Source organism: Rhamphochromis sp. 'chilingali' (assembly GCF_963969265.1).
Source record: "Rhamphochromis sp. 'chilingali' genome assembly, chromosome: 15".
In the NCBI taxonomy this organism is placed as follows: Eukaryota; Metazoa; Chordata; class Actinopteri; order Cichliformes; family Cichlidae; genus Rhamphochromis; species Rhamphochromis sp. 'chilingali'.
The window spans coordinates 34,149,900-34,174,259 of record NC_137942.1 but is presented as its reverse complement, the minus strand read 5'-3'; the positions used below and the strand labels follow the sequence as shown (position 1 = coordinate 34,174,259).

Here is a 24,360-nt window from a genome sequence, read left to right as displayed (position 1 = left end):
ATATCCCAGGAATCACAAGTAAGCCTGCAGTGTGAGAGCGAGTGCTCCATTGGGGTGATATAGAGTAGTATGAGGTCTTTAATATTCATACTGATATGTGCTTCTTTGACAGTGGTGCATATAATTTGTTGGATACATGAATTTTATCCAATGATAATAATTTGGCTGACTTGATAGAAATGTATGTAAATGGCTGCATGCTCTGTGATAGTGAGTTAAAAATGTGTTATCTTAGCTCTAACCTTGATTTAATCTGTTTACTCTGCGTTTCTTTCCTTTTTTGTTGGTTTATACCAGCTACATTTATTCTCTTTATTTGTTCGTTCGTTGTATTTGTTCAGCCTATGTTATTGTTACGGTGTGAGCCTGGACTCACAGCCTTTGTTTGTTTGTACATACGCTCAATAAAGTTACTTCACTCAGGTAGGAACCTTCCTGAGCGAAATGGATTCCTCGAACGGCCCCCTTTAATGTGACGCTGCTGCTCCGAACAATCACTTCCGTAAACACGCAGTTCTCTTCCTGTTACTTTCGCGTGGTTTTGTTTTCCGGAAGCGTGATTCCTTTGATCAAACTAGTTAACGCCACAGTATCGAGAGCTGTACGGTGCGAGAGATGTAACGAGCGAGTCTCCTTTCCAGCTCTGTCTTTCAGCTTAACAAGCAAAGACCAGCGTTAGCTGCCTGGTGGGTTATGGAAATAGACGGTCGAGACTTTCTGAAGACCCCTTCTGTGAAGACGGTCAGGTTTGGAGGTAGTGTTGCGGAGACGTTAGAGAAACACAAACACGTGAGTTGTATCTTAGGGTTGTCATTCTTGGAAAACGATAAAGAGAGATATTAGGGTTGTTGATTTTGGTGACACATCCACGAGATGGTCCACTAAGTTATTAAATGAATCTAGACCTTCCTGCTGGCTTGTCTGTGGATTCTGCTGACCTTCGTAAAGTTGTTTACAAACACCTCTACGTTTCTTACGGTTTTGGCGAACTGCTGTTTCTGCTTGTTTTTAAGGGAGACTCGAGTGATTATGAACTCCTGAAACATCAGCTGGTTGATCCTGAGATAAAGGTAAGCGTCAGTGTGAGGGCACCCTGTGGTGTGGTGGACTTTGCTTCTCAATGAACGCCCTCTCCTCCGACAGGATGCTCAGATCATCAACTGGCTGCAAGAATTTCGGTCTAGTGTGACCCACCTGACCAAGGATCATGAACAGCTCATTTATACTATACTGGTGAGTGTAAATATTAACATGATGCAAGGAGAAGAGTACTGTATTTACTCCACCGGGGGTCTGAGTTGATCTGAAACAAACATCACATCAACAAACTGTATGCTGCTGATTAGCCTGTCAGCATGGCAAGCAGACGGCTCAGCAGCAGGTGTACCGTTGCCTCAGTGTCCGCCATTGTTGTGTAGTGTTTAAATGAGCTCATTTTTGGGTGTCGCTGTAACGAACCCACGAACATTGAGGTGGTTCTCAGTTATATTGTAAAATGACCAAAACCGAGCAGAGTAGGTACGAGTGGAAAAGTGGCATAAGCTTTAATTTTTAAATGGATCAATTTTAAAGTTTCAGAGCTTTAATATGCAGCTTTAGACCTAAACAGCAGCTCTGAGTGCAGGCAGTGCACTAAATGACCAGGTTAACCAGTTTCTGCAGCATTAATCACATGTTGCATTTTACCACTATATTTATATGTTCTGTCGATTTTTACATTTATTTGATAATGTTTCTGTTGGAGCTGTGATGAATTTTCTGTTTACTGTGGGATTTTCACATGACATGTGAAATGCCCATTATAGTTTAGTTAGATACTGCCAACACCACCCCTGTCATGTGAGTGCGCAGGGCAAACCCCAAGTTAACTTACTCACACCAATCACCACAGTTACAGAACAAATGTCACCTGACACAAAAACATAGAGTCAAACACAGGATGAACTGTAGTCCTCATGTGTGGGGCCCACCTGCACACTGAGCCGTAACACCAGCCGTCCACTCCGTCAGCAACAGGCAAAAAAAGCGAGTGCAAGACGAACTGGCCTGTGTAGGACCTGCTGCCTCGCAACCCACCCAAACTGCCCCACAACTGAGAGAAAAAATGAATTTGTTTGATCTTAAACATGTAAATGTTAAAAAATGTATCCAAACAAAGTCATCAGGAATTTGGCAAATACTTTTTCACAGCACTATTATAGCCTAAAAACAGGACCAATGCTGTTGCTGGCATCTTGTGGCAGTAAATTCAAACTTTGAATGAGGCAGTCTGTCATTATAGACTCATTCAAAAAGAGGCTGGAAATGCCTTTTATTTTGTTTTCTCTAATAAATAAATGCCTATTGCAAGCCACACTCATAATACCTTGATTAGTATATTTTTATTATATTGTCATGACTGTCATCACATATTTCTTTGAAATATAAAATTAATATAACTTATAACCCAGCCCTGCTCCTTAGTGTGGGTGAGAGATCATTTGCTTTTTAAAGCAACGTCTTAAACTAGTGTGTATTAATAAAACAAAGAAATTAAATTGAGCCAAGAAAAAAGAGGGTAGATATACAAGATATGGAACATGTATGCCTTCACCAAATTTGTTACGACCTCATTCCAATATGAAATTCAATTTTCTTTATATTGCATCAAATCACAACAGCAGTTGCCTCTACAGTCAACAGGGAAAGTATTATTGTGATCAGAGCTTAGAGAGAACAACACATCCAGAACGCTGACCCGTTGTTCTTAGTTGAATCCACACCCATTTAGCCTTCTGCTCCTGTAGTAGCCAGACAATAACCCTTGATCACTGGTTCCCCCACCAGCATTCAAGTTTGAGTCAGGACCAATATTAGAGTCAAATATAAAATGAAAAAAAAATTCCCAGGAAAAGCCGTGGTTGATTTAACATGGACAAACCTTTACAAGCCTTTTGTCAGTATGATATGCTGCTGGTAATGTGTCATCTATTCTGTCATTTTGGTGCACATTTTAAACCCTTCAGTCCACCCTTCATGTGGTGTGAATCAGCAGACGTCCAAAAAGCTGATTGTTTCAGCATATAAACACACTGTGTGTGTGTGTGTGTGTGTGTGTGTGTGTGTGTGTGTGTGTGTGTGTGTGTGTGTGTGTGTGTGTGTGTGTGTGTGTTTTATAGAGGCTTCCTTGGCTGGGCCGGAGCCAGGCTGTGGTGGACGAGTACCTGGCCTTTCTGGGTAACCTGGTGTCAGCACAGACTGTCTACTTGTGTGCCTGCCTTAACATGGTGGTCTCCCACTTCACCCCCAGTATGTTACTCTGATGGTATTGAATTAATCATGATTCATAAACGTGTTACAGTAGTAGGCTTGTGATGGTCGACAGGATGGAAAGGAAATACATGCTGTCAGATGTATATATGTGATAAATAGTCACAAATTCTGTTAGATGTGGAGAACAAACAAAAGTCAAGAATATTTTCAGGTAGTGCTGTGCTTCTGGTGACTCGGCTCCATGTTTGCACATTTCTGTGTAGTCGATGATAGACCTTTCCCAGCTTCAGTCTGAAAAAGAACACCGGTCACATATAATTGTGTTATCCTTTTAAATTAACACCAAACATTGCAAGTTTATGAGGAGCAGGACTGATAACTTTCACTGCTTAGCTCCTAAATTAATGTTAGTGTTATATTTTTAGCGATCGCCACTAACTTAATGGTAACTGAAGAGATGACTTAAAGGGTTAAATGATTAATGCTAATGTGTGTGCCGGCCAGGTTAACTTTTATGATAACTGTTTAATACTTCATCCATCCATCCATCTTCATCCGCTTTATCCGAGGCCGGGTCGCGGGGGCAGCAGCCTAAGCATGGCCCATGTACCTGAAACATAAGAACATATTTAATACTTCAGTGTTGTGGAAATGGGAACTTTACTAACCCTTGAAATTCTGCATGTCAACTCCTCCTCCGTGTTCAGGTGTAATGAGGGGAGGGGTTGTGTGCAGACGGGCAGCTGTGTGACAGCTGGATGAGGCAAAGGCAGTGTCTGTACTGTAACCAATGAGTATCTGATCTGATAGTCACTTTTAGGATCTGATAGTCCGTTTTTGACAACCCTGTACAGTATTGTTGTCTTTCTTGTTGTCATCTCTGTTGCATGATGGAGAAACAACTTGTGTGTTTTTTCAGAGAGAGTGACCATCTGTGAAGGAGGAGTGGATATCTCCGATTCAGATGATGAAGATGAGAGTAAGTTTTTTCTCTTCTCCTATGAAGTGGTGGTTTCAGACATCTTAACCTTGCAGTGGTTCACAAAGAAGCGAGATGCAGGTGTGCTTTGTAAAGCATCGTTATGTTCACTAAGAGCTTGTATGGCTTTTTTTTTTTAAGATCTACCCAGAAACTTCGATCACTGTCACCAGGCGCTGCAGCTCATCATCAGATACGTGCCCTCGTAAGTCTGTGTCACCTGTTATTCTGCTGGCTGCTGTTTTTGGCCTTTAAACTCTGAATTTGTACACTTGAGCTTTGATTCATCACTGGACTTCTCTGTGGAGGACCCCGAGTGACAAAATAAATTATTTAAAGGCACCATTAAATAATTCATTAACATTGGAATTAATTAAATAAATATTTAATTACTTAATTAAATGCACATTGATTTCATTTAGAAGCATTTAATAAATTATTTATTTATTTCAAATTGTACTTAATTATTCCATCCATCCATCCATTCGCTTCCGCTTATCCTTTTCAGGGTCGCGGTGGGGCGCTGGAGCCTATCCCAGCCTATCCTATCAATAATTAAGCCTATCCCAGCTTAATTATTGACACATTTAATTAATTATTTAATAACATTAAGCATACTTGTTTCAGTCGCCCATTCTGAATCATAACTAACATTAAAAACATGTTTAAGGAGAAGAGAGCAAATAAATAATCAGTGATCAGTAATCTTTATAGAAAGAGACATCACTGGTTTCTGTCATGTAGTAACTGTTAGGTTTACGTGTACAAAGCTTGTGAGACACAGATTTCAAAATGTTTGACTAATATTTTAATTGTGAATATTAATCATGAGGCTAAACGGGCAGTCCAGCTGCCGCCATCACGGAGTGAGGTCAGCATATCCAGGATATCTTTCGGTTATCTGGAATCACTGACCCTAACACTGGGAGCAGGATAAACGGTCACATGAAGCTGGTTATCAGCTCTCTGAGTTAACTCAGCTTCACGGGCACATGAAAGTGTCGGCAGCATCAAACGAATCTAACGGTCATCTACGAATCGAATTCCATGGCAATCGACAATGCCACGCACTGTCTGCGCAGTGATTTTAGTACAGCATTTAAAACATGTTCCCCACATCATTCTTCAAACACTTCAAACATGCTGTAAATAAAAGACTGAGTGAAAACGTGGCGCTTCCAGCTGATTTATAATCACAATGATCAAACCTGCTGTTTGAGTTTGTGTTGTCTCAGCTGCACACTCGCTGCTGTTTAAAGGTTAAGAGCAAAGATTTCATATAAAACACAGACTCGGTCTACGTACACATTTGACATGAGGTCAGTAATTAGAGTGTCTGTGTCCTGTTCTAAGATCATATATGTAAAATTGTTCTTGGCCAACATGAGACAGTTAAATATAGTTGTGTCTGTGACTTTATATTACTGATAGCCATCAGGGAAACACAAAGACTGGAGGCAGACGGGCTGTTTTCATCATCAACACATTTCCATGTGTTTCACAGTTTTACAGCAGGACCCTGCTGTACATTAAACAGCTGGCACTTTTGTAACTTACTGGCGATATGAGTGTTTACGTTTTTCATTACAAAAAAGTTGTCGGACTTTTTAACTAAAGTTAACTTGGAACACCGGGGCTGTGAGCTCGGTACACTCTGTTCACAGTACGCTCTGCTAACAGTCAGCTGGAACGTTGCCGGAAACATCATGTTCTATGTTGACAACCTGACCAGAGATGTGAAGATTACGCCACTACATTTTGAAATGCATTCTGGGATACCTGCTTCCCCACACTACCACCAGTTCATAGTGATTGATTATCTAGGATCGACCTGTCTTGATTAACTTTGCACAGTAACCAATCAGATGTTAGACAAGCTGCAGCGGCAGCATTAACCCCGCCCCCGGGTTTGCTGGGTGAGGCTGACAGATAACATTGATTCAAGAACACAGCCGCAGGGCCAGGAGTGCCAAAAAAATCATTAAATAATTAATTACATTTGTCATTAATGAAATAATTAAATGTGTCATGAATTAAATACAATTTGGAATAAATAAACACATAATTTATTAAATGTTTTAAATGAAATGAATGGGCATTTATTGAATTATTTAAACATTTATTTAATTAATTCCAATTTTAATGAATTAATGAAAGATTTAATTAATTATTTAATGGTGTATTTAATCAATTCCTTTTGGCACTCCTGGTCCTCCATATTCTTTCAACCCCTTTGTGTGTAAAGGTTAATGTCTCTAGTGCTGTAACTTCACAAAACCTCACAAAACCACGGGGTTGGTGGTACTGACCTTTAATAAACTGCAGTATTGTCCACATGTTCACATGCTAGGTATGTTTTTGGTAGTCATAACATGAGCAAGTATGATATAGATATCCAGCTAGCTTTAAATCTGGCAAAATCCCATTTCCAAATCTGCCCACGGATTTGATTTAACTAGCTTATCTTTTCCCTTTAAGGTGGTATTCTTATCTTGTAATTGCTGCAAGTGTATTTCTTCCCTTTTGTCTCAGCAGGCTTTATTATAGTATAACTTGCTTTCTTCTTATTATTTGACATTAATTTACCTACTAATACAAACAAGTAGCCACTAGCTTGTTACTGTAAAAAAAGTTATCTTGTAACTAATGTTGTTGCATAAATGGATACTTTGTATACACTTTGTTTTATTTGATGTCAGTCAGCCTGCATTGTGGTTTCACTGTGATTTTCACCCCTCGTGTTACATTTTTTAAATGTTTTTGTAATGTAAAGATTTTTCCTCTTCTTTTAGCACAAGTCGCTTTCTGATGCCCATTTTGCAAGAAAACTTTCCCTTCATACAGAAATCCTCAAGAACACTGGTAAGATACAGGCAAGACCCTGACGTCCCCATACTATTAATAGGCTGTGGTCTATAATTTAAAGAGTCCACTCTGTCTTCTTTGTAGATCATTGTTAAAACTTCTTCCTTCCAGGAGGTGCTATTTCCCTTTTCATTTCACCTAATTAAATGTCCTTACATAATTTCATCGTTTTTGTTTCATTATTATTTTGTTTTAGAACTCTTGCTAATAACCTCTAAAGTTGTATTTATTGTAGTTCATAACAGACTGGGATCTCTAGTCTTAATAACAGCTCTTTCAGCTTAATGTGTTTTTATTGATCCTTTGAGACGTCATTTTGTACCTCTGAATATTTTTGTGTGTGTTTGTTTGTTTAATTTGGGTCCTATCAAAGGCTTTTTAATGTAACTTTTTGTAGATTAGACATTGAGGAGATTAAAAAGACTGTACAAAATGGGACGTCATCAGTTTTATCAAAAAAGTTTTTGATTCTTTTTCAAAGTGTACGTCTCTGTTAACTGATGGATGCTTTACAGGAGTGTTACGTCCATAACCTCCTGAGGATAACAGTGTACGTCCCCTCCATTCGACGAGACCTACTTGAGCTGATCATTGGAAAACTGCTGAAGCTGGATGTGAGTGGTGCACCTCCAAATTCTGCTATTTGTAGTTTAATTTGAACGTAACAGTAGTAACTCAACATGAGTTGTGTGGTAGGTGCTCAGGTAGGTTTATTAAGTTTTGGATAGTGATACAGTTTGTCTGATTTTGTCTCTGGTTATCGCTGTAGTGCAGAGCTTTCATTCAAGAGGTTTAACAAAAGAAGCTGCATCCATACAGGGAGTGATTCAGTCATCACGCATCATTTTGAGGCTCCAGTTTCATAGATAATCCTTTAATGGCTGTATCTCACTCAGCACTGTCCTGCACTCTTATTGGTAGTTGCTTCAGCGCGTGGAAGTTCAGAGAAGTTTCTGGTCCTGCCCTCTTCACTTCTCCAGCTCAAAGATAAGAGACAGCGCTCATATCCCACTGATTTGGTGCCTGTCCATTGGGTTTCACCACAGTGGAGTCTGGACTGTTTTCTCTGCTTATGTGCCAAATAACCATTTCATGTCTTTTTCGAGTCTCGGGTGCTGTTTGGCAGTGTGACTGAGACCTGCAGTTTATGTCCATAGAAATCACCAGCATGAGCATGCACTTAGTAACAAGACAACCTAGGTCACAAGTCAATAATTGTGTTATTAACATCAGATCTACCGCCGAGTCCTGTTGAACTTGTTAGCCCGTGGAATGTGGAGGTAGCTGACAGGCCAAGTCTCTGGGAAAGGCTGAAGCAAAAATGTGGGTATGGGAGTAATTCACTGAGAGCCTGGAGCAATAATTTTGGTCTTCCTTGAGACGTTTCTGTCACATAACTTCCTGCTCACCGCATCACTGGTTACCTTTTGAATTCAGAGTCCATTTCAAGATTGTGGTTCTGACTTTTAGAGCTCTTCATGGAGAAGCATCTGCTTACATCAGTGAACTTTCATAGCTATGCATCTCCAGCAGGTTCCTGAGGCCTTGTGATCAGGGCCTACTTATTGTACCTAAACTAAAAGAGACAGAGCTTTTGCAACAGTAGCCCCCAGACTCTGAAACTCTCTCTCCCTGAATTTGATATATGTGTACTCTGTGATTCCACCGAGTCACAAGTGGACTTGATTAATGTGGAATCACCGACAGTACCTCCGGATCAACACTTGCCAGGATACTGGAGAGGAAAGTATCAGTTAGTCGAATCTTGGATCCAGGAGGAACAATGCGGTTATGGAACACATGGGACTTTAGAGAGACAAAATTACACAAAAGTATCATCTTTCAAAAACTTATGGACCTTGTTGTATAGTCTCTTAGAGGCCTGTCAATACCAAAATATGTAGAAACGTATGCATGCAAATAAATTAGTCATATCTGACTTATCTGTTGCAGAAGGACATGTTCAGACATAAAATTGATCAATTCATTTTTTTCTGAACAAGTAGCATCAGTTCACACATCACCTGCTGCTTTCTTCTGGAAACTGGTGAGATATGTCAAAGGTGCACATGTGTGCGGTACATTTTAGGTGAACGCATCCCGCACACATATTGAGGAGGCTGAAGAAAACCGAGTGCAGACCCAGAAAGCAGAGGAGCAGACTGAGGAGTGTCTTTTTGACATGGTAAGAGCCAGCAGGGTTTGATGATAGTAATGTTTTTCCACAGATAAAATAAAAATGACTTATTCCAAAGCATATGAATAATTGTCATGACAGTGAATAAATTAAATAACTTAAGAAGTCAACGTTTTCGGCCAGCATGTATGAGAGCTCAAATGAAACTGTAGTTGGGTTAGGTTATTGGACATTTTTGGCACATGTGAAATCTGATGTGAAGGAGGTGACATGTTGTTGATTGTTGTGCTGTTAAATCAGCGACAGTTTTTTAAAACCAAGTTTTCAGGCTTTAAGGGAAAAAACACCAATATAGAAAATGTCAATAAATGTACTTTCTGCGTAAAACATAACGACTCTGCACAAAAAGTCAGGCTGCTGTTCTTTTAAAAGGTTGAGTCTGGGTGTACTAGTGGTGCAAGTGTCAGGCTGTAGTGGGTGAGTGGGTGTAGGGTTAGGTCAGTGCAGTGGTTTAGTGTGCAGGTGATCTTGTTTAAAAAGTTCAGGGCAGTTGAGGAAAGATGACGAAGGGAAGATCTCTGTTCCTGCAGTAACTCATAAAGCCAAATATGCAGATGATGGAGATGGCTAAACTTCACTGCAGTGGACCGGAGATGATACGCTGCTTTCCAGTGGCCCATAGGCTGTCCACAAGGTGCACAAAGTCTCGTTTGAAGTTCACAGGCTGACAGAAGTCATTAGTATGGACAACGATTGCAAAGGCCTTGTGGTTTTCAACAGCTGCAGATTAGTTGGAGCAATATCTGTCACACAGACACCAGCAGAGCACAAGGTACGGCCACACGTCAGACCATAGAAGTACCAATACCAACCACCATGACTTAATGCAGTCTTGGGAGCCGATGAGGTTCAGCCAGGTGGCAGCAGTAAGGCTGAGTCAGTGGTGTCTGTGAGGCAGAAACCAAGATGGTGTCAGAACCTTCATACTGCTCTGGAGCAGATGATTGTTCCACACCTTGGCTGGTCTTTCAGGTGACCCCGAACTGGAGAGCGTGGTATGATCTACATTTTCCATTTAATAACATTTCTTGAGCTAACATTCCTGGTGTTTCATGAGCACAGAGAGGTGTGTCACACTTCCTTTGCTCACATACTGTCCTCCTTTATACGTTAAAGACCCAGTAATTCATTCAGTCTTTAAGTCTGTGGTTGAACCCAACACCTCGCCACTGAAACTGCATGTGTAAGGCACCACATGAAGTCATCTGAACATGAGACCTGGGTGTGTTGGACTATAACTGAAACATCTAAGTGGACAGCCTGAATAAAACTATTCCTAGACATAAAATCTAAATAAGGAAACATGGGCAGCGTCCTGGACCCAAATTTGAATTTGTTCTCTTTATTCTTTCTTTTAATCCTGATAACCTCTGTGTGTATCCGGGTTTCTGTTAGGATGAAGACGTGTCAGCAGATGAGCCCACCAGGACGACTGTGATGGCCCATCCAGTGGCAGAAAGACTAGATACTCTCATGGCCGTGCTTATGGCTTACATCAAGGATGTCTGCTACGTTGATGGTAGATGCAGAAAAAAAGCTTTTTATACATGTAAATCCATAAATATTTGGACAGTGACTATATTTTTGTCGTTTTGTCTTTATATACTACTAAAGTGCATTTAAATCAAGCAACCTTTGAAAAGGGTTTTATTAAATAAAAATGGCTCCTAATGCATTCATGCACTACTTTAAGTAATTGAATTGAAGCTCAAAGCCTGATTCAATCACATCTTTATTGATTGATTTTAGTCCAAATACTAACCATTGTTTAACCCTGACTTCTTAAGATTAGACCATCTTTTCCAGGCCCGACTGATACTGAATCCTTCAGTTTCTAAACTTTTGTAATGTAGGAAGATGGAGAATATTTATACTAAGCTGTACGTTAATATTTTTATGTATTGTATTGTCTCGTGTTTCAGGGTCTTTTCATGCGGAAAGGACAAAGGAGCTGTACAGAGATTTGTTGACTGTATTTGACAAGCTCATTCTGCCAACACATGCTTCTTGTCATGTGCAGTACACTCTCTTTTACCTCTGCAGCTTCAAACCGGTCAGTACTCCCCACATATACTGGGACCAGTTAACTTTGGTTTTTGCATTTTACTGGCAGTCTGGGTTTCAGCGATGAGATGTACAGGCACAGGAAAGTTTCCAAACTCTTACATCTTAGATAAAGATAAAATAGATAATTTGAGAATGATTTTAAATTCAATTCTGGAGAAGAGAAGCCATATATGAGAAAAATAATAATAATAATAATATTAATTGTGTCAGTCCTCTTACTGTAGCATTCTGGATCAACTCAAGGCTTTTAAAGGAGCATTTGGAGCAGCCTGGTAATTAGAAATTGTAATATTCCAGCCTAGAAGTAGGATAGCTTTATCTGATGTAAACACCACTTTCTGCATCTGTAAGGGCTGCTTTACCTCACAAATGGCACAGTATGACAAAGTACAGCTGGTGTGGGTGCCTGTGGAATCAGGAGACAGACACTATCTCTACTTTCAAGATTAGGCTTCAAACTTTCCTTTTTGCTAAAGCATATAGTTAGGGCTGGACCAGGTGACCCTGGATCCTCCCTTAGTTATGCTGCAATAGACGTAGGCTGCCGGGGATTCCCATGATGCATTGGGTGTTTCTTTGTCACCTTTCTCACTGGGAGGTAGAGCTGGGCGATATAAGATTTTTTCATATCACGATATGTTTTTTTCATTTCAGGCGATAACGATATCTATCACGATATCAGCCAAATAACTATATTTGTAAGATTTAAATGTGCCGTTGCTCACAAGTAAAATGTGAAATAATCAGCAGCTTGTTTTGATTTAAATATTTATTTCCCATAATAAGTTCAACAGGGTAGATGTACTTAAGGAACATGAGACTTTTTCAGATAAATAAAGGCAAATATTGCAAACTACACAAAAGGCAGCCGCTAAAGCGTTTAAGTTTCAAAATAGAACAAACGAAACAGACTAAATTGTCAATTCCACTTAGAAACAAAATATTAATTCTAAAAATAAATCTTAGTTTGTTTTACAGAAGAACAGACAAAACTGACTAATTTTTGTCAATATCAAATAAACTGAGAACTAAAAGGAAATTCTCAATCTCTCCTTGTTGTATAGCTGAGCTTTTCAAACAGTTTTAACAGTTACTTTAGTCTGACAAAAGCCGAATGACGAATTAGCGCTTCCAGTCAGAGACTGAGCTGCACCGCTTTATTGTATTTCCAGACTTGCTTTCGGCACAATTTACAGTGCACGCTACTCTGTTTTTGTCAGACTTGAAATAGCCGAAATACCTTCACACTACGGGACTTCTATGGCTCTTCTGTTCAACAATCTCTCCGGCGTTGGAACCATCATCTGTTTTCTCTTCGGTCACGCTCTCGTTGATTTTTCTCTAGTCAGCGCACTCACTTCCTCCATTACCGCTGGCTGCTTCCCAAACAAATACACATGTGCGGCTTGGCACTTGCGCTGTACGTAACAAGTCACGTGACGTGACGCTGTGGCTGTGATTGGTTCGGCTCTGCACTACTTAATTTGGATTGGCTGTTCTTTTTTTTTTTTTTTAAGAGGACAAGAGCGGTGAGGCCTATCGCGATAGTTTAATTTTTCTATCGAGAAAAAGTTATTTCGCGATACATATCGTTATATCGCCCAGCTCTACTGGGAGGGTTTAAAAAAATTGATTTTCCGTTTCAAATCGAGTTTAGCTTGAATAAAGCCACATCGATTCATTCAATCCTAAATCCATTTTTAAATATAAATGTATTTTGCCAGAAACTCGGGTTAAAGCTCACGAAACTATTTCACCGCCACCAAACAGCTAAAGCAGTAAATGAGAGCAGGAAGACGGATTGTGCACAAAGATGTAAACACGGAGTGTGGATGGAGCCCCGACAGCACGTGTGCAGACACGTCGCTGCTGAACGCCGACACCTCACAGACTCTGATGCTGCAGGTTTCATCACTCGGACCAAAATTCACTGAACCAGCAGCAAAAGAAGATCAAACTACATGTTTGATCAACATCGTCATTAATTCACTCGGACTTTGGCTGTTTAGCTTCCGCCACAATAAGATCTCACTTCCTGCGCAGCTCTGTCTCTCTGTGTACTTCAGGAACAGCTTCCAGTCTCAGATCTCTGTTTTCTGCATTATTTGTACTAGAGATGGCACGATACCACTTTTTTATGTCCGATACCGATACCGATATCATAAATTTGGATATCTGCCGATACCGATATGAATCCGATATAGTGTTTTTTAATCAACAAAACAGTTTTTTTTAAATATCTTGCTGCATTTTGTATAAGTTCATACTCAAGTTTAAAACAACAACTACACTAAAGCTATTCTGTTATACCTGTATGCAAAAAAAAAATATTTATAGTTCAGCAACACTGATCAATCTAATAAACTTAAACCTACACCATCCTCCCTATTCTGGTATTTTAAAGAGTACTTAGCGTAAATATTAAGCAACCTAACTAATAGGGTTCCAACTCCCAGCAACAACAAAAATAAATAAATAAAAAATAGGGAACCACCCCTCACGCTCCACCTCATGATGCTTAATCGACGTAATCAACCTTAATTTGATGCAGTGTGAAAAAAAATGCACAGAAATCAATTATTTTTCAAGAAATATTAAATAGATTCAACATCTTTCTTCAACAAAATTGCAGACTGCACAGATGGTACCTTCCCAAAGGAAAAAGTACTATAGCTTACTAGGGTATATATATTAGACTTAATAGTCACTATATACAGTAATTGACTTCTATTCATTTTACATCAAATTAAAACTTTGGGTGTCAGATAATTATTTATTAAAAGCTCGACATTTTAAATGAGAATAAGAAAGAAAAGTATGTCTTTGTGCCCCCTTTTCCCTGTTAATGCCCTATCGGCCCCCCTGGCTAAACTTTGCTAGATCCGCCCCTGCACAGTTACCAGCGTCAGCTACGTAGAAAAAGATCCTCGAGTAGAAACTAATAATAAATAAATTCTAACAACAGCTGATCAAGCTTAAACGTGCTGCTGTTGTTCAGCCACTGGTTTCCTCTTTCTGGTGCAAAGTGGGCCAAAAACAAACCAGAGAGACGGACTCGCGACAGAAAAGCCGATCAGCTGATCATTAAGCAGTTTCATGATTGAAGTAGCAGCAAGAAGAGGCAGTCGCTTGTTAAGCTTAACGCAGGAATGCTTTACAAACATTCAGAGATGGACTTACACACTTGCTTTACTTCTCTCGGGGATAACTTTGTCGGAGATGAAATGCCGGGTTGCTAGCGAAGCTCCACATGCTATCCAGACCACCGACAGGTCCTGCATGCCACAGCCGCTCTATCACGTGATGCATACTGCTCCGACGTGCTAACGTTCTGAGGTGAGTTACGGGGTGTTGCAAGTTTTGTGAGGTGCTTTCGTGATATTTAATGGATCGGATTACATTTTTTATTTTTCTCCGATATCCGATCCAGTAATTTAGGTCAGTATCGGACCGATACCGATACGTAATATCGGATCGGTCCATCTCTAATTTGTACAGCAAAACTTCAAAAACGACTCTGGACGAGAAAGCCTCATTTCTGCTGTCAATACTGAAGAAATGTCAACTTTTACAAAACTCTCAGCTGTGTCTCTAATCAAACCTCTGTGACTTCAGCAGCATCAGGTCATGTTCAGATGCTGATTCGTGGTTTTCTTCAGTTTTTGTTCTACTGCAGAATATTTTTAAGGCTGCTGTAAAAAGTCGGGCCAGGAAAATCTGCTTCATGTTTTTCTGTTTTATGCTCACTTACTTTGACACAAAGGCCTCTGCTGTGATGAGGTCTCACAAGTGCCAACTTTGTTTTTATACATAGATATAAAAATATGTATCTGATATGGATAATGATCAGAATTATAATATTTCTCTCTGAGTCCAAATGGAATCGAATTGAATCAATTATAGAAATGAGTGATGATACGCAGCCCTAATAGAGAGTGAAGAAGAAACGCTCAGTACATCATAGGAAGGCCCCAGCAGCCTATCGCAGCAGGGATGGTCACCTGATCCAACCCTGACTATAGTCAGGAAAACGCCCCACAACATGACACACCATTAGCCTGACTGATACAGGATGGATCCATCAGACCAGACTACAGTTTGCTTCTATCGTCCAGTCTTGGTGAGACTGGATCTGACAGGAGTGCCGCCCAGTGTGTCTCCTACTGCTGTTGTAGAGCTCTTCCATAGATTCAGGCTTTCAGAGTGCCCTGTCTCTTATATCTCAGCTGCCACTGACATTGCTACGCATATTATATTTACTCATGTTCATGGGTAGACTGGCTTTTTCTAAATCATCCTTGTCCTCAACATTCAGAATATATGATTTATAATGCATGTATTTATTTAGCTGGTTTATTCGTACTGACGTTTATCATTCATTACTTTGAGACTAAGAGCTTCTGGAGTTGTGTATATTATGTGTTTCCTGTGATATATGTCACAGGCCCTGGCAGAGGCCTTCTTGGATCACCTGTGGAAGATCCTGCAGAACCCGTCTCTGCCTGCTGTCCTTCGCCAGGCTGCTGCTGGATACCTGGGAAGTTTCCTGGCCCGAGCCAAGTTTATCCCATTGAGGTGAGTTTATGCGACACCTGCTTAAGACAGCACAAATGCAGCAGGTGCAGGTTTTTAACGGGTTCTTCTCTCATTCTGTGTCAATGATGATTCCTATAGCACTGTGCGGGCCTGTCTTGATTTACTGAGCTCCTGGATCCATCAGTACATCTACAGCCAGGACAGCTGTGGGAAACAAGTCTGCTGTGACGTCAGCTTGCACGGGCCCTTCTACACTTCCTGCCAGGCTGTCTTCTACACGATCATCTTCAGACACAGAGCATTGCTAGAGGCCAACATGAAGAAAGGTAGAATAGAAAACTTTGAGCTAATATCAGTTTATTTGTTTTAATTACAGGTAAAAAAAACAACAACAATAAAATAGCATGGGAGCAAAAATTACCTCAGGCTGCTTGGTTTAATTTACTAAAATCAGTTAGATGTAAGCACAGGTTTCAGCAATGGGTCTGAATCATTACCTGATTTAACTGTCTCTAGTGTCACATTAAAGATGTCTCATTATGTATTTTAATGGCTTTCAGCAAGGCAATTATTTGAGTTCACTCTGTAGAAATCCCTTCATTTCTGGGATGGGTGCTTTCTCTCTTCCTGCGTGCCACAACAGTGATCCTTTTTAATTTTCATGAAGTAGATGGCTGTCAGATCTGTTGAGGCCACCAGATGGGGAACAAAGATTGTTTTCAAAGCACTGTGCTGACGCACCATGACACAATGGCACACAGCATGGTTTAATAATAATAATAATAATAATGGATTGGATTTATATAGCGCTTTTCGGGGCCCTCAAAGCGCTTTACAATGCCACTATTCATTCACACACTGGTGGAGGCAGCTACAGTTGTAGCCACAGCTGCCCTGGGGCAGACTGACAGAAGCGAGGCTGCTATATCGCGCCATCGGCCCCTCTGGCCAACACCAGTAGGCGGCAGGTGAAGTGTCTTGCCCAAGGACACAACGACCGAAACTGTCCGAGCCGGGGCTCGAACCGGCAACCTTCCGGTTACAATACGAACTGCCAACTCTTTGAGCCACGATCGCCCGTTAGGACATTTCCTGTGACTCTTCTCCCTCAGATGCCTCAGGATGTTTCTTAGAACTTGGCGTTGACTAACTTTAAGCCTCTTAACTTGAAAACTGCTTGGTCATCACCAGAAACGATACTTTATGCAAAATTCCAGTCAGTTTGAGATATCCATGATAAAGAATAGCGCACAGTGTAAGCTGTCAGAATGAGGATTTTAGGGAAAATGGCAGACATGCTGGAATTCATTTAGACTGACTAGAACACATGAGCTTGATCAACTGTTTTTAAATCAGGTATGGTTTTTGTTTTTGATGCTCTCCGGACCTTTTGGTCACACCTTGTCGAATATGTTCTGACTCCTCCTCACTGGGTGTGTGTACGTCAGGTCTGGAATACCTGCAGAGTCTGAACCTGGAGCAGGTGGTGATGTGTCAGCTGAATCCTCTCAGAGTCTGCCTACCTTCAATCACCAACATGTTTGCTGCCATCACAAGGTGCACATGCCCCCAAATACCATTGACCTTCCTGTAATCCTGAACCCTCTAGATTATTTTCCAGGAACTTTTCAAGAACTAAATGATTATTAGACATGCTAATATTGAGGGGGCCTCTGGTCGACTTCAAGTAAAAGCTCTACATTTGTTTTCTAACTGATGTAAAAACGCTAAAGTGTACAGCATTGTCAGTAGATCACAGTGCACGCACTAGTGTGTAGACTAGAAGAAAGTCTTTGCATCAGTTATAAAATGCTGGTATTTTTCCTCCTCGTCATTCCTACCAGCAGTTGTTTTTGTTGCAGGAAGTACCAAGTGGTGTTCTGCTACACCATCATAGAGAGGAACAACCGGTGTGTGCTGCCAGTGGTCCGCAGCTCTGCAGGAGGAGACTGTGTGACCACCAACACCAACCCACTCGACAGTTTTTTCCCCTTCGACCCCTACCTGCTCAAGAGGTACACTCATTGTTTGATTTATTTCCATTTATTTTGGTTTACGCACTCAGCAGCTAGGCTTAAGCGACATTCTTCATACTCCGATTGCTCCCTTTGTTCCCCATCACCAATACTGATACCAAAGTCTCTGGAGTGGAGGGGTCGAGTTAATGTGCACCCATGAAGATGGTGCTATCCATCCTTCACTATGACACTGGTGCTGGGGAACACCCATGGGGGAGTTTATCTCCCACTTCCACCATGATGAGAAAAGAAAATTAGTACGAGAGTAAACAAACAGCTAAAATCATATTTGCTTGAAAGTACAAAACGTACACTTTTTGTACGTTTTGTACTAAATCAGCCACTTGAAGCATGTGACTTCAGCTCCAGCAGAAGCTGGAGACATGGGGAAAATGTAACTTTTCTCACATTAAAAGAAACGAACGGGAAGCTCTGCTACGTTTCCATTATTTTCCATACGTCTGTGAAGGTTCTCAGTCATCCAGGTCATCGTGGCTGGGTACTCTTCCTTTGAAAGAGCCAAGAGCCTCTTCAAAGGAAGAGTACCCAGCCACTGGTACAGATATGTGGACGACACCTGGGTCAAAATCAAGACACAAGAAGTGGAATCCTTCACTGCGCACATTAACGCTGTGGATAAAAACAGAAAGTTCACCAGGGAAGACACAAAGGACGACTGTTTGCCTTTCCTGGACTGCGCTGTGCACATTGAAGAGAACGGCAAACTCAACATCGAAGTTTACCGGAAGCCCACACACACGGACCAGTACCTCCTCTTTGACTCCCATCACCCTCTGGAACACAAACTTGGAGTAATCAGGACCCTACACCACCGGGCAGAACATGTTCCCTCTAAGCCTGAAGGAAAAAAGAAGGAACACACACATGTAAAGGAAGCACTCAAAACCTGCGGCTATCCTAAATGGGCGTTCTTAAAGTCAGCAAAGAGGCAGAGAAAAGAAGACCAGACACCAGCGAGGGAGGATAAGAAGGACAGACGCAACAACATTGTCATCCCCTATGTAGCCGGTGTACCAGAGAAACTCAGGAGAGTTTTCTCCAAGCATGACATCCCGGTGCATTTCAGACCCAGCAACACGCTCAGACAGAAACTGGTTCACCCGAAAGACAAAACGCCAAAACACAGACTTAACAATGTGGTGTATGCTGTACAGTGCAGCGAGGAATGCTCAGACCTCTACATTGGAGAGACCAAACAGCCACTTCACAAGCGCATGGCACAACACAGAAGAGCCACCTCCACAGGACAAGACTCAGCAGTCCATCTGCATCTTAAGGTCAAAGGTCACTCTTTCGAGGATGCCAATGTTCACATTTTGGACAGAGAGGACAGATGGTTTGAAAGAGGAGTGAAAGAAGCATCTATGTCCACTGTGAGCGACCATCTTTGAACAGAGGCGGGGGTTTACGACACCAACTCTCTGCCATCTATAATCCAGTTTTGAGATCCCTTCCCAGACGCCTTAACGCCCACTCACATCCTGGGCCATCTGACCTCAGGAATTCACATGATAAGGTGGGGCCAGGTTTCACAATGAGCTCACCCGAAACTCTGGCTGATTGGGACCCACGCCCAGTTTCCCACCTTGGCTCAGGCGATTAGAGGATCATCAGGGGTCCTTTTGTCCCTCTGTGGGGGGAAACTCCCACTAGGTTTATATCTGGGACTCACCACCATTTGACCTTAGAACTGAAGAAGCTTCTTGGATGAGAGGTGAAACGTCTTCAAGCAACTTACAGAAGTCCAGACGCTTTTCTTTGCAAGCTCCTTTGATTATTTTCCATACATTCATTGTTTAAGTGCATCTCGCACTTCTATTATTCTGTTTAGTCCTCTTTCTACTATTTCCACGATTTAGCAGTTAAACCATTTTACTTAGATTATTTTACTCTTTCCAATATGTTTATTGGAAATTTGATTCCTGATTATATGGAAAAAACTGAAGCATGATAGTTTTCCCAGCACTTATGTCTGCACAAACAGGATTGTAAATATAAACTGTATATTTACAGGTCTGGTCAGCTCATTGAACCGTTGTACCAGGTTTGGGATGATCTATCAGACACAGAGCCATTTCCCACCAAAAGAGGGCAACAGGTAAGATGATGATTGTAACAGATTTATGAGGGGTTTTTTAAAAGTAGGGGATTTGGACAGGACAAAAAAATAAGCAGGCCTATAACTTCTTTTTTTTTTTTTTGTTGCCTGTCCCGTTTGGCTCTTCTGCATCAGAATTGTTGTCTAAAGGTGAAGAAAGATGCCCAACGGATTTACTTTACCAAATTGACCATACCAGCCGTGCCGTAATGGTCTATTTGATTCACCTTTTATTGTTTATTTTATTTTCACTTGCTAAACATGGGACAGATTTGACTGGGGGAAAGAAAAGGGAGAAAGAAAGAGGGAAAGAAAAACAGCAGGGAAGAGGGACGGGGATAAAGGGCAAAAAACAAAAACCAACAAAACTAACAGACAAAAAATACAAATATCGATCACCTGGATCAGCTGCTGAGAAAGAAAGAAGAAAAAAAAAGAGCAACATAATAAACAACATCACGATGATATGATAATAAGTTTTCTTCGTCCCACTCCTTTTTCAGGCAAGTTTTGTTTTTTGTTTTGTGTATTTTATGTTCAATATAGGTATTTGTTGTGCCTGAAAATGAATAAATAAATGAAATGAAATGAAATATATGGGAATATAACAGTAAATACTAAATATTAAACATTATTGTGCAGCACGTAAGTTTGACAGCGCACAGTGTGCTTTGAATTTATTTATTTAAAAGGTTCCTTCATGTAATGATCTGCTAGAGCAGTGGTTCCCAAACTTTTTTTGCTGGGCCCACCTTTGTTTTACAAGAAAAATGTTCGTGCACATGCGCACATCCTCCAACCACACACGCCCATATTTTGCTCCATTGTGGTTTATTTCACACCTCAAACATTTAGTAAACAATTAAGCAAATACAATAATCTGCAATAAATTACAGGTAGTAAGAAAATGAACTACTAACTCTTTTACGCTGCGTCCGCACCTACACGGGTGTTTTTGAACACGCAGCTGTTTCGTCCACGTAAACGGCGTTTCGAATCACCGAAAACTGAGATTTTTAAAAACTCCTTTTTTTACGTTTCCGTGTGGACGAGGAATACAGAGTTGGTCACACAACGTCAAAGGTATGTGCCTTTTTCACGTCACGCTGTGGCCACGTTATTGTTTACATGGGATGAATTGCAGAATGACAGATAGAGACGAAATACTGTTAATCTGACTGTCTGCAGGTTTTACGCGCAGGTACTGTCCCTCCATTTACAAAGGCAGAGGCGTCACAGTGTCATTATTTTACTGTAGTTGTTTTTTTCCTGTGTAATAATGTTCAACATTGCATCAATACATTTTTCAAAAAATGCTTCTCTGTGCAAAATAGGTTTAAAAACATAAACAGCTGTGGGATCCTGTTTGTCCGTGATTTGAACCGAGGGAACAAATCGTGTCAGGATCAGCCTGATGTTATTTGTATCCAGCTGTAACTTTTACTGTAGAAAGAGCAAACATCTCCAACATGTCAGGAGCAGTTAGTCATTACAACAAGTGTTTGTGAACTAAAAGTCAAGAATGTGGGATCCTGTTTATCTGTGATTTGAACAGCCCAGCGCTGCTCCCGACACAGGAAAAACTAATCCTGCAGGGAGACCTACCTCGGCACTTGTGCAGGTGAAGCCAAAGGGAAGATTTGCTTCACCATGTTTTCTAGTCTTTGGCTTAGAATGAAGTTGCTCTGGAAACATTTTCAGCGATGCTTCATCTCCTGCTTTGCGTTGTCCCAGAGAGGTGGCGTCTGATACTCGACCTGAGAATCCAAAAGAAAATCCAAGCATCTTACCAGTCTTCCTAACCTAAACAAGAGAAAAGGTTTTAAACAATGGTGGTGCCACAAAAGCAGAAATTTCTGATGCACGATGGAAAAGCGTCACCTGCCAGTCTGGACAGGTCCCAAATTATACTCAGCCCTATTCAGTCTCCAAGCACTGATCAGCTGCCACCTGAAACAACAGACAAAATGAACAGTTACACACCCAGGTGTGGAGGCACACATACCATGCATAAAATTATAACCTGGTTCATAAACTTTTAAAGCACCAATGAACCTAACCCCACTAACAGTGCTAATCATCACACCACTGCGCTTCCCACTGCCTAACATGTAAAAGCAAAATAATGAATAGTTAACTTTTCTCTCTTTTATAGTTTAGAGATTATCAAGTTACATTTATGCTAGTATGATAAATGGACTTATGGTTCTTATATAGCGCTTTTCTTTTGTCTACTCTGCTTGAGCACTTATAGCACTTTTTACAATTTTTTCACACACATTTCACACACAAGCACTTTTTTTTCAACATCTAAGGGCTTTTTATCTAACATTCACTCTGAGTTGAACCTATCTAGAGCAACGTGGGTTTAGTATATTGCCCAAGGATACTCGGGCATACAGACTGGAGCAACCTGCGATGGACCACCAAATCTAGCACCTCAGCCACACTATATATGTCAGATCCACAAACATAAACCCACACCATCATCTTTTCTTTTGTACCATTCTCTGGTGGAACTTTTGTTCACTTGCAGGTGCAGTGAAAGTGCATGCCTCTGACTAGAGAGCACTATCTGCTTCGATCATAACACAAACTGAGATTATATCTCTATAGCCAGCAAGGTGTATTTGCACTGGCACAAGCATAAATTCTTAACAGCATAGAAAATGTAGACATGACAAATACAGGCTTTTAATATTTGTGTGGAAAAGACCTAAAAGCTGAGAGAAGACAATAAAAAGAAACTAATAATAAATGCAGCTAAATTTGTCAAATAGCCAACATGTTAGCTGTTGGGCCTGCTGCACTGTAGTACCAACGACTACTAGAAACCTGGCTGCACAGTTACAGGAGGCTGCTGTTGCTAGCAGTTGGAGGACCTGCTCAGGAGGTAGAGCAGGTCATCTACTGATCAGATGGTTGGTGGTTCGATCCCTGGCTCCCCCCAATCTGCATGCCAAATATCTTTCATATTAACCCATTGCAGTAAGAATCTGTGTGAATGGTAGTTAGGGAGCACTTAAAAGCATAGAAGAAAGTCCTTGTGTGAATGGGTGAATGTGACATGTTGTATAGAGCGCTTTGAGTACTCCAGGAGAGTAGAAAAGCACTATATAAGAACTCAATACTGTTCCCCCTCAGACTGCAACCAACTGCAAGGGGAAATATTAAAACTCATGAGAACATTAAAATGTAAATGCCTGACTGTGATTGTTCATTCTGTGTGTTTCAGGGCTCGAAGGAGGATGAGGATGACTTCCTATGTGGAGAGACGCCTCAAGCCGAGGGCATTGTGGGACTGACGCCCAACTCCTATGATTCAAATTTCCACAGTCCAAGCAGCTTAGGCTCACCACCCAACACCCTCCAGAGGCCATTTTAGTTTCATTTGTATGGCATGTACTAGTAAGGGCTGTTGACTTCTTCAAGTTGTGAAGAAAGACAGCAGATCCTGTACCATATGATGCTTTTATAAGCTCCAACCACAGTCTGGAGAACACCAGCCCAGGACAACATGGTTGTGACTGAAGCACTTTTTAGATCTGGGATAACATTATTTTATTAAAGTGACAGAATTCAGACATTGATCAGTTTTATGTTAATGTTCTTCACCACCCACAAATACTTATGGTAGTGACAGAGAGTGTGCACTAGTACTAAAATGTTCTCTCCAACCTTGTTAGTTTGTTTAGGTGTGTGTGTCTGTGTCTCCGTGCGTGCGTGCATGAGTGAGTGAATCTTTTCAATTGGGAAAATGCATGACGCTGCAAGTTAAAGCAGACTTAGTAAGAAACCATTGTGTACAGGTTATTTATGTTTAGTCATTTTCAAGTAACCAATAAATGAACTGCGACTTATGCAGCACTTTTCTACTCTATTTGAGCACTCAAAGCACTTTTGTTACTACAAGCCTTATTCACACAAACACTTTGTTATATTCCTGATCTCTTTTAACCTAAAATTCTCATACTGACAGTCCAATGCATGGATCGGGGAAATTCAGGACTCAGTATCTTGCCCAGTGAGAGTGAAGGTGGCCCCCCCACCTTCTTCAAATCCAACAAAAGTGGTATCAAAAGTTTGTGGTGGTTTGTGCCACTTTCATTTTAAAGATATTAAAGAAAATTTACAGAGGTCATCTGAGGTCAAGCAGCCCCCCCATTACCCAAATCAAACAAAATTGATGTCAAACATTTGTGCTGGTTTGTGCTGCTATCATTAGGTCTGTAATTTTTTATTATTTTTTTTATGTTTTTTGCCATTTTTTTCTGCATAAAGCTTTTAAGTAACTTTAGTTCTTTTCATAAATATAAAATAGTTATTA

At 40.8% G+C, this 24,360-nt stretch overlaps 1 protein-coding gene across 1 annotated transcript; it reads left to right on the top strand.

Moving 5' to 3' along the window:
* Positions 1–509: 509 nt before the first annotated feature.
* rrn3 (RRN3 homolog, RNA polymerase I transcription factor) lies at positions 510–23,913 on the top strand. The gene is made up of 17 exons (XM_080905453.1): positions 510–789; positions 1,014–1,070; positions 1,144–1,233; positions 3,159–3,288; positions 4,172–4,231; positions 4,373–4,436; positions 7,024–7,093; positions 7,612–7,710; positions 9,186–9,281; positions 10,689–10,812; positions 11,216–11,346; positions 15,805–15,935; positions 16,035–16,222; positions 17,345–17,453; positions 17,759–17,911; positions 19,949–20,033; positions 23,269–23,913. Exons 1-17 carry the CDS (start codon positions 694–696, stop codon positions 23,416–23,418), a joined length of 1,833 nt encoding a protein of 610 aa, XP_080761579.1. The 5' UTR covers positions 510–693; the 3' UTR covers positions 23,419–23,913.
* Positions 23,914–24,360: the final 447 nt, after the last annotated feature.